The sequence below is a fragment of the Calypte anna genome, chromosome 3 (assembly GCF_003957555.1).
Source record: "Calypte anna isolate BGI_N300 chromosome 3, bCalAnn1_v1.p, whole genome shotgun sequence".
Taxonomy (NCBI): Eukaryota; Metazoa; Chordata; class Aves; order Apodiformes; family Trochilidae; genus Calypte; species Calypte anna.
In genome coordinates this window covers 8,568,785-8,586,055 of record NC_044246.1, presented here as the reverse complement: position 1 = coordinate 8,586,055, position 17,271 = coordinate 8,568,785, and the positions used below count along the sequence as shown (strand labels likewise).

The 17,271-nt window shown below is 37.0% G+C and overlaps 1 protein-coding gene across 1 annotated transcript in view; it reads left to right on the top strand.

The window, feature by feature from the left end:
• Positions 1 to 13,481, top strand: part of PLD5 (phospholipase D family member 5) — a 147,406-nt gene extending 133,925 nt beyond the window's left edge. Inside the window, 5 exon segments of the mRNA XM_030447941.1 lie at positions 1,338 to 1,535; positions 5,251 to 5,390; positions 7,448 to 7,613; positions 11,147 to 11,261; positions 13,246 to 13,481. Of these exon segments, the coding sequence (XP_030303801.1) occupies positions 1,338 to 1,535; positions 5,251 to 5,390; positions 7,448 to 7,613; positions 11,147 to 11,261; positions 13,246 to 13,481 (855 nt within the window).
• Positions 13,482 to 17,271: the final 3,790 nt, after the last annotated feature.

Here is a 17,271-nt window from a genome sequence, read left to right as displayed (position 1 = left end):
CCAGGGCTGAGAGTGGCAGGGTCTCAGCTGGGGCAGTCTCCAGCAGGCACCCTCTCCCCCACAGGGGGGAGGTGAAGTTCTTCTGCAAAACAGGCTGGTCCCTGTGCACATCTGTTCAGGGGTTGGGCTGGGTGGCCATCTGTAAAAATTGCACTTAAAGGCCATTAGTGCCCCCCGTGTCCTCTCTATACATGAAGAAGCACTTAGGCAGAGGGATAATCCTGTAATTCCCAGACAGGGAGGGGACACACTGCAAGCACTTCTGCTCCGAGGAGAGCTGCTCATAGAGATGCAATCCTGGCTGCTTCTGGGGAGGACATTATTTTATCTTTACTTTTAACAGAAAGGGTAAAGTGGAATAGTAATAATGGGACAGATAAATGAAAGGAAAACTGCAACCACATAATTATGTGAGAATCAACTAACAGGCATGAAAAGCCTGTTAACCACATTATGCAGATACATGTAACAGAATACTATTAGGAAGTCCTTTTCAGTGGCATGCCTGGCAATTAAGGGAACAGTATTGGCAGCACAGTGAAAACAGTGATAATGTACAGATAAAAATGTTTGGAGACAAACAGTGCATGGAGTACAGGGACAGCACAGAACTGAATACAGGAGCATCCTCAAAGGTAGCAGCACCCAGGGGAAAACCCAAAAATGTTAATACAAATAAACTGACTAGATATTGGGCATAACTTGCAATATTTCATATTAATGAAATGTCTGAAAATGAAGTTACCGCTTATCCATAAATGAAAGGCTGCAGTAGTCTGTATTTTCCAACTATCTACACATTTCAGCTTGTGCAGGCTGATGGAGGAATTCCATATTGTTTCCAAATTAAAGAAGCTTTCTGAAAGAAGAAAATGTCACTGGAAACAGTATGTGCTCCTACATCATCCATCAGAAAGGATGCTTTTTCCTGTAAACAAAATAATAAAATAGATATTACCCAGGATTTACTACTCTTGGCTACAGTAGTTTTCATTTACTACACGATGACAAAAATGGTGCTTTTGAGAAATGAGTATCCATCCTACATTGTGTCCATGCAGAAGGTGGGTTGTGTTCTGTCAGGACACGCAGCTGTGACACACACCAAACGTACAAACCCTGCTACAGCTTTTGCACATTTTTAACTTTGAAGATTTAACATGTGTGCTTGCCTTTAAAGAGTATTGTTAGGAATATTCTTGCAGTTGAGAGTACTACCACTGAGCCCAAGGCTTGCTTCCAGAAGATACCCCTCATACACTGGTACATTATTTCTGCTTGCTTCTACAGACCCATCAGCCAAAATATCACTAATGATACAAACTTTAATTTCACAGATGAAAGAACTTGGCATCATCGTTTACAACTGTAGCTGCTTGGTCCTGGATTTACAAAGGATATTTGCCCTGTATAGCTCATTAAGATACAAGAATAAAATACCTCCAAGTTGGTCTAAGAGACTATATGGAGTATATGATACCCACAATAAACTGACGCTGCAGCTGAACGAGACAAAATCAGAAGCTTTCGTGTCGGTAAGTTCTGAAATGAGTTGCAAAGATGGAGGGAAAAGAAAAAACTTATTTAACCCACCAGATTTTCTGAAGACCTGGAAATCTAACGTGCTTACTCTCTATTTTCCTTTATGAGCTGTGGAGTCGTAGGAGCAGGTTAGGTGTTGGTGGCAACTGTGACAAGAATCTCAAATTTCTTTTCACTGATGCAGAGATGTTCACTGTTCCTTGCCATACATCCATCACAATGCTTCATTCTCCCTGACAATACCTATAAGGAAGAAGTTACTCTGAACGGTAATGTCCATTAACAGGAACATAGATGGTATAAATTAAGCCTAGACTTAAGTGTTTCCCTAACTGAAGAAAATTCACATTACTGCTATGTCTTTAACCAAAAGCAGATACTGAACTTGAGACTGGACACTTACAGATAAGGCCACTACAGCTGTCACCTACACAAGACAGAACTTGATTGATACTGTCACAGTGCTCAAAAATTAAATAATTCTGTTCTCTGGGAAAATGGTTATTCCAATAGGCATACTATTGTGGGGAAGTCTTTAATTGAAAGGGTTTTAAAAACTTACTTGCCTCTTCCTATGATGTAGAAGAGACAAACTAAAATGTATTTATGTATTTTTTTAATTCTGATCTGTAATCAGAATGATGCTGCAAAATTTCATCTGAGCATTTTTCTTTTTCCCTTGTTCTGTAATGTTACTGCTTTTCCTCTTCCATTCCAAACATGATAGGGAGTCTCTACAAATTATGTTATTTATATACACTAATAGAGAGAAAGTGAATAACTCAGGAGTAAATTAACTGTTAATCAGACATCTAAAATGATACAGAATAAGCTTGATACCAGAGCTTGCATTGTTATCAGTTTAATTTATAAGGATTACTCCTCTTCACCCTGATCCATTGGAAACATTCAACATTATCTGCTTTAGATTTATTCTTAAATGACATTTTAAAACTTCTAAAATTCAGGCACTAATCCCCATGGAAGCACTGTCTGTGTTTTGTTATGTTTTGTTTTAATGAGAAGAAATGGAGCAGTCCTCGATCTCAGCAGTGATGTAGCAAAACTGGAAGTACACAGAGCAATAGAGATGAGGAAAGATGCAGAGTGTCTTTCATTTTGGAGGTAATTAGATGCATAAAACCCATGCCTTAAAAATGAGGAATATAATGATGTTGCTAAGAGTTATTTACCATTCTGTAAGAGGCAAAACCCGATTGCTTTATAGCCAGGTATGTCTAAAACAACACGAGGCTTGTAGCACACTATTAAATTGCACAGCCACTGGTGCAGGGTGTTGGTGCAGCTGAGTGGCAGGGTCTACCTTCACCTGCTGGGAACCACAGAATACTCAGCTCTCCAGGATTTTTCAATCTTCCAATCAGTGTAGAGAAAAAGAGCTATTTAGGTTGAAAATCTGGAAGTGCAGCCAGAATTAATAGCCACCTAAAGAGATGTAAGCTTCCATTGATTCTAGAGAGTCTTAAGGACTACTCTAAATTAGAGACTGACTTTTGGACAGTTAGCTAAGGAGCTGTGGAATAAAGTCCTACTAATTTCTAAGCAATCTGTGAGTAATGAAGAAATTCTGCTGAAAGCCAGATCTGAAGAGACACAGTAAAGAAAGATGGTCAAGGCCAACTTTAAGGAATGTGAGATTCTAGACAAAGTAGAAAGAGGATTTACAAAAACTGTCCTTCTGAAGTTTGCAGAAATTTCCCTTCTTCCATGTCATTTGTATTTTCCTTTTGTCTGGGCAAGAAAGGCCTCTTCTCTTGAAATTCCACTTCAAGACAAAAGGGAAGGGTCACTGGTACTCCAGAAGCTCAGATCAGCAAACTCCAACTCCAAGAGCTACCTGCATTTGTAGCCAAAGGCAGGTGGGTTAGTCCTTCCTCCATGAGAACAGGCTTTTCAATAAATTTCTCACCTACTAACCAGTTCTCAGTGTTTGCCAGCATAACCCTCTGAAAAGCATTCTTGGGAGCTGCACTGTACTGTTTCAGTGGAGCCATCTCTGTCTGCTCCTGAGCTAGTAGCAGGAAGGGGGTCTCCACAAGCCAAGCAGTTCACTCATTGCCATCACTGCCCTGTCTGCAGGGAGAGGCAGTGGTGCTGCCTTTGTCCAGTGCTGTGCCACTCCGTCCCCAGTCCTGCACCTCCTCCCTTTTGGTCTGGGTCAGCACAACCCCCAGCACAGGAGCCTGGCATGGTGATATTGCCCAGTGAGGAGCCAGCCCTCTCTGGTAGGTGAAGAGAAGTATCAAATGGGTATTCAAATATAGCAAATATATACAAAAAATATAGCAAATGCTATACGGCTAATGCTGAGTCAGCTGTGCCACAGGGTAACAACTGGCATGCCCAAGCATTAGTGTTACACTGAGAACTTCAACAAAAGTTATTCTTCTAATTACCTTCTGAATATCTTTCACATTCTGGTCTTTATATAGAACTCATCTGAAAAAAGAATGCTTAAGAATTTTGCTCTTTAGCTGTAAGAGAGTAAGAATAAAGCCTCAGTGCAACAGCCTCATAAAAGTGTCAGATAATAGATATAGATCAAGTTTAACAAATTCACTTTATGTTTTTTTTCTTTACTCACTTTTGGTGTTTGTACTGTATAAATCAACAAGCATAGCTTGCAGTCATTGAAGTTTTTTTATTATACTCAGTAATCATTGTTATAATATTGCTTAGCAACAACATTGTCTTCCAGACTGGCTGATAAAACCCAAGAGGTTTTGGTTGGGTTTCTTTTAGTGTTCAGGAATGGATCTGGAATACTGATCTTTAAATCCTGCCATTAATTTTGAGAACTTGCTTGTAAATCCATAAGAACACCGTTCAGTGATTAAGAAAACCCTGTGACAGGCACTGCACTGAAAGAAAAAGACTAATCAAAACCCCAAGATCTGTCCCTAAAGAAACATATTAATCAAGATGTCAGATGCAACCCAAGCAAATAACAAAGGTGACAAGATGATACAGTAGGAGGAAGGGAGCAGTCTGGCAGGGCCAGCTGTTAAGAAAAGGACAAGTGGCACCTGCTGTAGCTCTGTGAAGTGCCTTTAGCAACCACTAATCAGAAGAGCAGAAAATCCTGGGCCTCTGTGCCACAGATGGATGATTCCAGCTGGCTTGATCTTGCTGGCTGACACATTTCCCAGCCCTAGATACAGGCCTGAAAAGCTGAAATCTGGGTTTGCCACTTAGCAGCTCAATACCAGGTAAAGAGTTAATTTGTACCTGCAGCGAGGTTATAGAGATAAGTTTCCTGTAAAACTGCAGCAAATGGTGACTGTGCATGGAACTTTAAACAAAACTGATGTGATAGACTCAATTCCTGGTAGCTCATGTGGTAGGAACACAGGTGTTACTCCATCTAATAGTAACTAGTGCTGGGACTCATTGGAACAAAAGTTTCTAAACTGTAACTTCAACTAGAGCTTCCTTGGTGGCACTGGATGTTTTAAAGTTTGTGCCTTCTGCATTTTGCCCACAGATACATCCAAATGATGAGACTTTCAAGGGGAAATTAAGCAAATGTTTCTCCTTGATACCTTTGAGTGTTCTAGCTGGACAGCTGAAGGTATCAGTTAATATCCTCTACAGAAATAAAGGATACTATTGACATCTCAGTAAGGATGAGGGGAAGAAAAGAAATCAGGTATTATAAATGCCATATTTCAACTTTTCTCTTCACAGAATTCACCTAAACTCTTCTGCCCAAAGGACAGAGTCCTGGATATTGAAGCTATATACAGTGTTATTGATGATGCCAAACAGTTTGTGTACATCGCTGTCACGGATTATTTGCCGATCGTCATTGACACCAACGCCAAACGGTGAGTGGTGTGACCAGGGCTGGCACAGTATCATAGTGACAGTGATGTCTGTTGGGGAAAAAAAACACACAGGAGACTATTGTGGACCAATTTCTTGGGGCCCAATTCTGCTCTTATTGAAATCAGTGAGAGTTCTGCCATTGACTTAAATGGGAGCAGAATTGGGACCTAAGATGACATTTCCAGTTCTGGGTCCTAAGCTTTAGATCTGTCTGTCAAAGGAGATCAGAAATTGCCCATTCTGACCACCTGCAAGTGACTGGGACCGAGAAACACAAGAACCTGCTTATACATTAATTCTATTTCTTACACTATTGTATTCACTGTTTTGATACCACAGCTACTGGCATTTTACAAGTATCATACAGATATTCAACGTGAGAGGACATGTGCTTGCATGAAGTGAGAAATAATGTGAGTCCTCTTATCCAATGTCAGAGATGTCACTATTTTACTGAAACATACATATGCATGAAAATTCCAAATTCAGCACAGATAAAATTTGAATTATATCACAGTTTGGCTAACTGAGAGTTGCTAAAACCAAAAAAAGCCAAGTAATTTTTAAGCAGAGTTTGGAGAACCATTGAAAAGCACTCATGGACCATAACTGGACCTACAATTGTAATAAAAACATCCAACTCAGAAAGCAAGTAGCTAGTGGTCACTCCTACTCTTGATAACACTTGCAATGAAGTGAGCATGTGGCAAAGCTCACCATTCTGTCCATGAACTTTACGTGAAAACACTCAAACCAAATTAAACATGTGGTTGAGTGCTTTTTTTATAGCTTTTGCATAATTAAAGATATTTTGTTCAAATCTTTCAAAAATAACTATCATGTGACTGTTACTAAGTGTAGGCTGTTTCAAATCCACAAGAAGTTTTTTCAGATAAATTCATTTTGTGCAACCTCTATGACAATGAAAGAATCATGGGTAGTGCTGTAGGAACCTCAGTTTCACAACAGTCATCCCCCCAGGTTTGTTCTTTATGTTGGAACTGTACTTTAGTATGTAAAACTGTTAAAGTGTTGCAGTTAATGTAATCTCCTGTATTCCTTTGTTCTCATGCCTGAAGTATTCAGAAATCTGTTGGATTAGGAAGGTTCAGGAAAGCCATCTGTGTGAATTAACATTTTTCCTACAGCATGGCTTTGTGTTTGAGGCACTGCCACAGCTACCGTACTTGTCATCTCCCAGTTCTCACTTCTAAGTTATTTTCTGGCACTACAAATCTCAGACTTCATTAGGCTGAATGCCTTGGTGCTGCTGGAATAAAGAAAACTTGTATTTTATGTCTCTTATTCCCTCTGTCCTGACCTGTTCTCACCAAAGGTCAGTAACACAAAGCTAACTAGTGACTGAAAACAGTGCTATGGAAGCCATCATCCCATTCACAGTAGAATTTCTGTAAATCTTACCAGTGAAAAAGGTCACATCCTCCTTAAATGACCCACCTTCATCTGCTACTGAAGGATGCAGGCACCCTGCTTAGCTGCAGCTCTCCTCCCAAGCAAGGAATTATAGAAGAGGATTCACATCCCCTGTACGTTCTCAGTACAGGAGGGGGAAAGGAGAGCAGCTGGGGGGAATCCACTGCTCCTACTTGTGTAACCAACAGAAATTCTTCTTGTCCCTGTCTGGGCTGGGTAAGCAGCACCCTCTAGCTGTAGCTGGTACTGCAAGAGCTCCTCTGCTCTCACCCCAGGCATTAGCACAGGAATTACTCTCCCAGCTAGGAGTGGACAAGGTACTTTTATTTTGGGCAAGGGTTTTGGCAGCTCTCCATGCACCTACACAGCTGGAAGATGTGCTCAACCATCCACAGCCTCATTGTTCCCACAGTGACATTTCTGTTGCAGGTCAGAACGACAAGGAAAGGATTCTGGCAGATCTTTTTAGTGAAAAGGCCTTTAAATAAGAATGACATTCCTTCAGTGGAAAGCAAATCAATTTCACATGTGCTCCATTTTCTCTCTGATGTCTAGACTTAGCTGCACAGGAATCCAAAACTTTTAAAAAATTCTCCTAATACATTGTATTCTTTCTCAACAGGTACTGGCCATATTTAGACGGGAAGATAAGAGAAGCATTAGTTTTACGAAGTATTAAAGTACGACTTCTCATAAGTTTCTCACGAGATACAGATCCCCTTACTTTTAACTTTGTTTCATCTCTGAAAGCAATTTGCACAGAAGTTCCAAGCTGTAGTTTGAAAGTTGTAAGTATAATCCATTTTGCTTTGAATCTAAGGTATTTCCAACCCCTCAAAAAAAAAAAAAAAAAAAAAAAGCCACAAGAAATCTTCTCAACTGGGAAGTATTTTCTGTTAATATGATAGTCTTTAAATTTAATTAATAAATTAAATAACATAGGAAGTGTAATATAATGACCTGAATTTATTTCTAGTAGTAAAAGACAGAGACTTTAAGACAGAAAAATAGAATTATGCAAAAAGGCAGCCTGTGTGGTGCACAGCTTGTATAAAACACTACATCTGGTCCTTTCCAGTGAAGCTAACAGAGTGAGCCATAGTCATATATCTTGTTTGTACTGCTGATAAGAGTAAATTTGACAGCACAAAAATGTGTTTTCATCTGGATTCATGTAATCTGACTGTTCAGCTGTGAAAGCATCTGCTTTTCCTTTAATCAAGTACAAAGTACAAGAAAAAATAATGAAGATTTGACATTACATTCAGGCTACAAATTCAGAATTGTGAAGACCAGGATAACCACCCTGTGACCACATTAGACATTCAATAAAGGAAAGTGAGAAATACCATATGTTACATTTGTATTACAGAACAGAGTCCATGGTATGTACTACTTACAGTTTCATACAATTCATTTTTATGTAATTGAAGCACACTGGAAATCAGTTATCTTACATCAATTAATCTTGGATGAGTTTTTAATATTTTTCTGCCAGATGACTGTCCTAAAAGATCTGCTAAATTATTTTGACTTCTGAAATTAAAAACCCAATGAATAATTTTCACTTTTATAAGTCACCAGCAACTGTAAAAAGCAAATATTGATTTTGTGATACGCTCTAAGTGCTAAGCCCTATGTTATACACACTGAGTACTATGCAAGTCTAGAAATAGGTATTTTTATTGTACATGTTTATTACATATTTTCTAGATAAGAAGCAGCATAGAGCATTTTTAAGTCAAAAAGCCCATATACTGCTGACAGTCCTAAAAGCACTTCAGTTTCAAGTAACTTTTAGTTTGTTCCTTACTTATCAATATTCCGTTTCTGTGAATTATTTTTTATTTAGGTGGCATCTAATTTTCTGCATAGTCATATCCATTTCCATCTATTTGAAGCAGGTGAAGTCCTTAGTACAGAACTTACCTTGTGAAGAACTAAATGATAAAAGGAAAAAATAAAATTCAAGCTCTGTATTCTGGGTAGACAATCTACCTGGAATATATGCAGATAGAAAATACAAATCCAGCTTCCAGTAAGTAACTTACACAACCCAATATTTAAGTATGTCTAAAGGTGCACTGCACCTCAGTTACCTCTATGCTCTGCACCACACGTTCACCACGCTGTGTAATCACTGCCTTAAATTGGTCTCGGTACAAGTAACAGCCCAAGGCTCAGAGTTTACTGATATCTGATTTTGGCTTCATCACCACACTCCTTTACTTCACAAAATGTGTCAGATGAGCACTGTTCTTTTAAAATTGCATTTCCTTTGTAGTCATCTTTCCTAGCCAGGATTAAAATAAAACAAAACTGGAAGGGGGTGGGTGGGTGGTGTGGAGGCATGGAGAAGGAATAGCTACCAAGGTACAAACTAAATCATTTTGAATTATTGAAAAGAATTTGCACACAAGTAATGTGTTGACATACAGAATTCAGACTGTTGAAGGAAACTACTTTGTGATAGTTACTGATCATGAAACAGCAGCAGTGTACCATCCAGTATATTGTGCTGAAAAAACTAAAATTTATTTTTAATGGTCTAAAAATCTGCTTCAGCCCTGATTAACTTTCATCACTGCAGGAAGGAGGGGGGGTGTCAGTTCAAGAGCAGAGATGCTCCTCAGTGCTGGAATCAGCAGGAAACTGAACTGGCCTTGATATTTTACACACAAATTATTCCAAGCAATCTTGGTGCAAGCTCTGACAACATAAAATTCACTCCAATATATTTTAAAATGGGGAAGAGAGAGATTCTGACAGAGTCCACTGCATAAAGTGTTAGATAAACTGCAGCCTCTGGGATACTCTACCTTTTATCTGTAGCTAAACCATTTTAATTAACTTTGGTAATACTAATTGCAGGGAAGCCTGATTAAAACTTGGAGGCAAGTTCTTCAAGGAAAACTGAACTGTAATGATCAAGACTGATGACCAAGGGGAAACATTTTAAAAATTAGGATTTATATGCAGTTCTGAAGCAACCAGTGGTATAAAATCTGAAGCTGGCATTCCTGGTGGTCAGTAACAACACATTTTGCAATAGTTGAACATTTCACTGCAAACCAGTTTGAAACCTACCTACAACATCAACTGGGTAAAGAATGGTTTATAAAAACAACTGCCTGTGTGCTGTTTGATTTATTAAACTGATGATGTAGTCTGCAACATAGATCAATAGATCAATAATGAATTTAGTATTTTGCAGTTGGGTTTTCAAAGTACTAAGAGTATTCTGAAAGAAATCTCCACAACTTAAAAGATTGTTCCAGGATCAGAAGGATTGTTCAAAGTATCTATCTAAAGAACACTGGTTCAAGAGGTGAATTTTGCATTATGAAAAACAAAGCGATCACTCCAAAGAGTGATCAAGGAGCTTTGTGGTGTTTGGGTTTTTTTAACACCATTTTCTTATGTCTTAAGTGAGTACAATGTATAGACAGTTATTATCATCAGTAATATCTTGTGAATGAGGTTTGTTCTGAGGACATCCACCATCACCTGAATCAAAGTTTCCGAGTCAGGCAGTAAATATTTAATTTGTCCTTCATCATGTGATTCTCTACTTCAGCTTTTGGAATCTGTGTTTAGTATTGGTTCCCTAAACAGTACCTAGATTTGTACTGGAAATCTCATTTTTGTCTAGTAGTGGACAAGAAGTTCCTAGAGTTCCAAAATTAAAACAAAACAAAACCCAAAGGGAAAAAAAGCAAAAAACAAAAAAACTAAAACCCCCTCAGACTTCACCATTTAGAGTAAAACAGATGCATTTCCTCGTGTCTGGTAAATCTGATCTCTCTATATTGAATTTAATCCTGAGAGGTTTCTAATATTCTGAAATCATCAAGTTTCCTGTTGGAAACTATGCAATGTGTAATATAAAGGTATTAATTCAGCTGTTAGTGCCTGCCCATCTGGAACTTGAAGCAGACTTCAAACCCCAGTGTCCCTTGATGAATGAGGAAATGAGCCAAGAAACATTCCTGGTTCTTTTTATGCAGAACACAAAGATAGGGATGCTTTTTTCTTGTTCATTTCATAGCCTTCATTACCTGGCAGTGTTATCACTTTTAGTATGAGGTAGAGATATAATTCACATAGTTCAGAATGCCAGGGCATAGTGAGTATCACAAACTATAAGAATCTAAAAAGAAATAAAAAGTGCAGTGTTTTATTAAAATTAATGTTTGGCTATAAAGACTCAAGCTGTTCTGTACACTAACTTTATTGACAATAAGAGCTGAGAACAGACCATTTTGTTCTGTCCATTAGAGAATGTTTCTAGTTAACCTGCACTCCATTCTATTTTATGCAGAAATTCTTTGACCTTGAGGAAGAGAGTGCATGCTTTCTTAAAGAACAGAAGAACACCTCCCTTCCCAAATTAAATCGTAACAAATACATGGTGACTGATGGAGCTGCATACATTGGTAAGTAACTACATCTCAAGAAATTCTAGTTTGTAGCCAAAAGCCTGAAATTTGCAAATGAGGACTCTGCAGCTGATGTGCTTGTTAAGTTAAAATAATTGTCATTTCTTTGGGAACTGGGATAAGGAATGAGCTTTGAGACTCTTCTTATATAAAGCCTCTACTTTTCCCTAAAAATCAGTTTCTAAAACAATGTTCTGCTTTCACTATCTAAAACCAGACTGAAAATACAACACACTTTATGAAGTAGAAATTAACTGGATTATTAACAAATTTTCTTGTTTCTGCAATCCAATGAAGATGGACTGTTCTCCACTCCCCATATAATAATTAAAGCTGTGGTCAGTCCTTGTAAATACCATAGAAATTCTATTCTTCCTCATCTTCTGAAGTCTTGTTAATTGTACTCTAATGACACTTCAGACACTCTCCTAACATTAGATACATATCTAATTGGTATTTTGTGTGGCACCTAGCAAAAGTTCATTACCAGTCAAATGCTCATTGAATGCAGGATAAAAACTGCCATCTAAAAATATATGACTAGTAGAGCTGTGCATGAGCTGCAGGATGAGAATACTGCTACTGAATTAAGCAGTAACTCATGAGGTTTTAAAAAGTCAAGACACAAAACATGAATTCCAAGATGCCACAGCTTAAAGCCAGTGATGCAGAGGCAGTGAGGGGGGACAAAGGCTGCAACCCAGAAGCATTTCCATGCTCGTAAGAGAATGGAGAATTCCAAGTAGTGTAGAGACGCAACCAAGAGCTATTCTGAAAAGTGCACCTTGATGGGCTTTAAACAGATACACCTTCCTTAAGCTATCCAAATCTTATTTTTCATTTTAAATACTGCAGCTTATTCCTCTTATATCTCCAAAATATTTTATTAGCCCTCTCCAGTTCTCTTTTTTATTCCATTAAAATTCTTCCCTACAGCCAGATAAAATTTCAGTAACTGGTAGATTGTCTGCACTGAATGGATTCTTAGCCAAGCTGCTTTTTCTTTGCCATTGTCTTTACATCCTTAGATATATATAAATAAAAGAAAGAAATACTCAAAGCTGTGTGAATGGAATACAAATGTATGTTAAGGATCTGATATATCTCTTACTTGAAAGCATAGGAAGAAATGTCCCTTTAGATGGAGCTTCAATTTACCATACTTGACAACTTCAGAATTCTTAACATTTCCTGAAGCAGCTGAAGTGATGCTGAAAGAAAGGGTATAAGTTGCTCAGATACTTTAATGTTTTATGTATGTTCAGATACTTGTTTAAAAGATGACCTCTAGCAACAGCATTTTTTCTCCAAAATACTTCATGTGTTATAAATGTATAACTTAAACAGTTCTAGATCTAGTGAAATAAAAAAGAAATAACTAAAACACTTGGTTTATCTGTTTTCCATTAATCAAATTATCTCTGTGGTTTATTCACTTGGATCTGAAATGCTCATTCATTACCTTAGATTTCAACAAAGGTGGTAATATGTGGCAGAAAGGAGTAAAACCTATTTTTCTTTCCTGAAACAGTATTTACCAATGAGTAAACTGTAAAAGATCTATTGGTTTGGCTCAGAGTTATGGAGCAACCACTCTCCATTCCATCTACTTTAAATTGTTTATAAGGCAAAAAACTATTCTCATTCTTGTCACTGAAAAGGATGATAAGGAAAGTAAATGGAGCAGTAATAGAATATATGCAAAAAATGTGAGTTAGTTTTGAATAAGAACCTGCTTTCACTTATGAAGGACTAGAGCTGGTAAACTTCCAGAAATGATCTGCACTACACACTGGTTCATAATGGAGTTTTGTCCTCCCCAGTCGTACAGAAAACTTATTTCTATCTCTGCCCAGGTAAGCAGTGGGGAAAATGATATTGTATTATGTCAAATTGCCTTTAGGGAGATCAATTGGTGTTTGTTTGTTGTATTTTTTTTTAATGTTAGAAACTCATTGTCTATTCCTGCCTTTACTTGTAGGTAATTTTGATTGGGTAGGAAATGCTTTTACGCAGAATGCTGGAGCTGGCCTTGTTATCAACCAAGCAGACGTGGGGAACAGCACAAGCATCATTAAGCAACTTAAGGCTGTTTTTGAAAGGGACTGGTATTCACCTTATGCCAAAAGTTTACAACCAACAAAAATCCCAAACTGCTTTAACCACAAACTTAATAAAGCAACATCAAATAAAACTGCCATGGGCAATGCGAATTAGAAAGACGATTCTACTGCTTAGTATGGCAATGAAGAGTTACTGTGGGGTGTAGCCCTCTTTCTTATTTACAGACAAAAGACTTAAAAAACAAAGAGGAAAAAAAAACAAAAAAAGCAAAAAAAAAAGTTTGGTTTGGGGGGGGATGTTTTTAGGAAAAAGCACACTTATATAAAAACTGTCTAACTATATTGTCTATACCGAGTTATTTAAGACCTTCAAATTTGTTACTTCTGACACTGAATGTCATTCCTGCTTCCATGTCAATTTTAAACTTCTGTGTTTGAATTTAACTGCATGTGTCAATTTTTCTGTTCCAGTTTTAGGACTTTCCTTAAGTGCCATCCTGGCTAGAAAGAACTTTGAGGTAAAACCAAGATTCAGACTATGATATGGCATACTAAGATCAGTTATTATTGATATAAAAGTAGACTGTAGGTTTACTGTATTAGAAGGAATAAAGCAAACTTATAAAGGAATAAGCAAACTTTCCCCCATTTAAATCATTCCCTTTACATAATACCCAGTCATGCAAATACTTCCTAGTACTGAGCATTTAGCTTGGGTATCACTTTCATGTCTTCTAACTAGCCTTAAAATACATTACAGTTACATGACTGGTAATTCATTCATCTCCTAAAAGTACAAGAAGGTTTTGAGAGACTGGCCTCATCGAATTCATTGTAATCCCTAAAGCCTCTCAGATAAATGTATTTTTTTATCACAGCAATGTGGTTTCCTTTCCACGTAACAGTTATTTCCAATTATACTGTGTTTCATCTAACAATTAATATCTCTGGATTAATTAGCAAAGACCTAAGACTAATTTTTTATTTTTTTTTTAACTCTCAAGAAAATTTCTTCCCCAATTTAAATATTTATCAAGTGCAAATCAGCAGTTGCATGATGAATTATTATCAAACCAATACATATATAAAAATCAAATACTGCTTTTTTAGGAAGGTCAAGAGTTATGCAAAGTCATGCTGTAATTGTAGTTAAATTATTATGTAGTCATTTCATTTGATGCTATGTGTGGAAGCTTTTTCTTTCTTAACTTTTACTTAAAAAAATAATTGTGAAATGACATTTTTTTTGTTAAAATGTCATCCATATAGGTGACTACATCAGCACAAACAGAAATGTGATGCCTTTGGCTAGGCCACAGTTTGAGCTGGTGTTACTAGTGTGCCTCTACAAACAAAACTCAGTTGCACCAAGAAGCAACCATTCTGTAAAAGTGTGAACTTACTCTTAAAAAAATTACATAGAAATATTTGACAACAGATCTTTCTCCAGTGAGAGCTGTAATAGCTTAGTTTCATAATAGAAATGTATCATTAGTATCCTTCTTCTTATGTTGAAGGAATACAGCCATGAAAGCAACCTATGTTCTGCTTCTTGTTAAATATTCTCAAAACTTTTCAAAATACAGAATTTTCTCACCTGGCTGCATGTTACTGAAGGCACACTTTCAAAGCAGTGGGGAAAAAGAGAAGGAAAACCAGCCACGTCCCAGTGTACTATTTTATATCATAAGAACAAGTTAAAAACCCACCTTGACTTTCAAAACCACAGGTTTCATTTACAAGGTCAAAAAAAGTTCCAATTTATTTTAAAGTAAGCACAGCTTAAGAAATTCTTATAAGGTGAGGTATGCACAACTTCAAATTGCCAGCTAGAGACACACCATAAAAGTAGTTATGACTTCAAAAGGCACACTTTTGACAAAGAATGTTTGTTTCTTTTGCAATTGCCAAGATGTACAAAATCTTACTGAAAATAATGACATTTAAAAAAAAAAATGTAAAGATGTCAACTCTGACAGAAAAAGCCCTGTACAGCTCTAATGCTCAACAGCATTATAATATTCTGATAAACATATGCCATTTACTAGCCTCCTCCCACACTGACAGGAAAAAAAATTCTGACTTTCATATAAGAAACAAATACCTAAAAATAAGTTTCCTGAGTTGCTATGAAGGAAAGATCTTTGTGAAGAGAAATTCCTGTATTTTTTCCTGCTGCATATAAATTTAGAATACTTACAGCAAGGATGGGAGAGAGATCCCCAGCACTTAATTTAAAGTGCTTGTTGAGGCTTTTATGTTTGTTTAAGAAATAATAAAACTTAAAAAAATCAATCCAGAATAATTTTTAGTGAAATTTTCAACTAACATATATCAGTAATGAATTTAGTCTTACGAGTCAAAGCAAAAAAAAAAAAAAACCCAAAACAAAGAGAAAAAAAAAAATCTACCACCAATATTTCAACCAATGTGGTTGAAATATTTATATAGCTTCTGAGGTCCCCATGAATGGGTGACTTTAAAGCTCAAGATATACTTAATACAGAGTCCTTACAGAAGATGCAAAAACCCCCAAGCAAACAAAAAAAAACCCCAGTGTTCAGAGTTGTTAATTTTAGCACCCGATTTCAATAAAATACAGGAATGGATCAATGTAATTTTTCCCCTCTTGCATTATGGCTACTAGAAATGTTTCAAGTTTTTAAATGACATATTGAGCAAATAATGGAGGATCTGAATGCAATATAAATTTGTCAGATAAAGCTAAGCTGTCTGTTCCCAAAGCTAGATTTAGGGATGAAATCAGACTGCAGGGTAAACCATTGACCTTCCATTTAGTGTTGCAAATGCATGATTCAGACACAGTATTTTTATTGGACAGATCCTTGGAAATACAATCCAGAATATTAACCAGATCCATTAGTTTACAAATGAATTGTTACTGTTCTGATGAATAAATTCTGGTGCTTTAGTGACTCTCCCCCTGCCCCTCAAAGTGCTGATATGTAAAAGTACATTTTGAAAGTGGCAGTATGTTCTGTTTTAATAAATGGAAGAGTTTGGGTTTTTTTTAACAAGTTTTAATGTGAAATAGAGGTCAGCCATGCTACAAATGGACTGGCAGACTCAAGTTTCATTTGTTAGAAAGTAGGGACTGATATTTTAATAACTGTTTAGAATGGCAGCATCTCCAAAGTAGTACAGAAGGCTTCGGTCTGTTACATTAGCCAAAAGACGAAGTGCATCCTTGGACTTCAGCAAGTAGGAAATTAAAAATATCAGACTCTTTTTGAAGCTTTTTTAGGAGATTCTAGCCAATTATTTGCTTTGGGTTAGCTCTGTTTATCTAGAAAAATCTACTTTATTTTCCACAGCAGCCCTGATTCTGGGTTCAGATCCTTCTATCAATGAAAATAAATCTGGAGCAAATCCATTACAGCAATTTCACATTGGTTTAGCAGGGATCAGAATCTAGACCAATTTCCTCTTGCTTTAGCTCTCCTGAGTATCTCCATTGCACAAGCTATTTCCAGACTTAGCAGGGATTTGCCTTCAGTAGTTTTCACAGGCCTCACAGGCATAATCCAAAAGATGCACTTTCTCTAACCCCCTCTAACTGGCATGGGTAACTCTGTCATATCAAAGGCAATTTCCTAAACAGAACGGCTTTATTCTTAAAGAATATTGACTGTAATTGTTGTTTGCTGCAAACATTTACTAGTGCCTTATTCATAAAGTTTTTGTTTAACTGTTTCTCACGTGAAATCCTGCTAAAGATCTTGTATCTTGTCCTGAGGCAGACTTTCAAAGGTTTCATATTATGATGTTTACAGGTGAGTACCTAAAACTAGAGTCACAAAAAGACAAACACAGACTGTGAGATCTTGGTCTCACCCACAGGCATGCCTAAAGCTGAACATTTTTATTCAAACCCAGTTCTAAAACTGAATTTCTCAAATTAGTTCTGTCTTCATTATCAAATA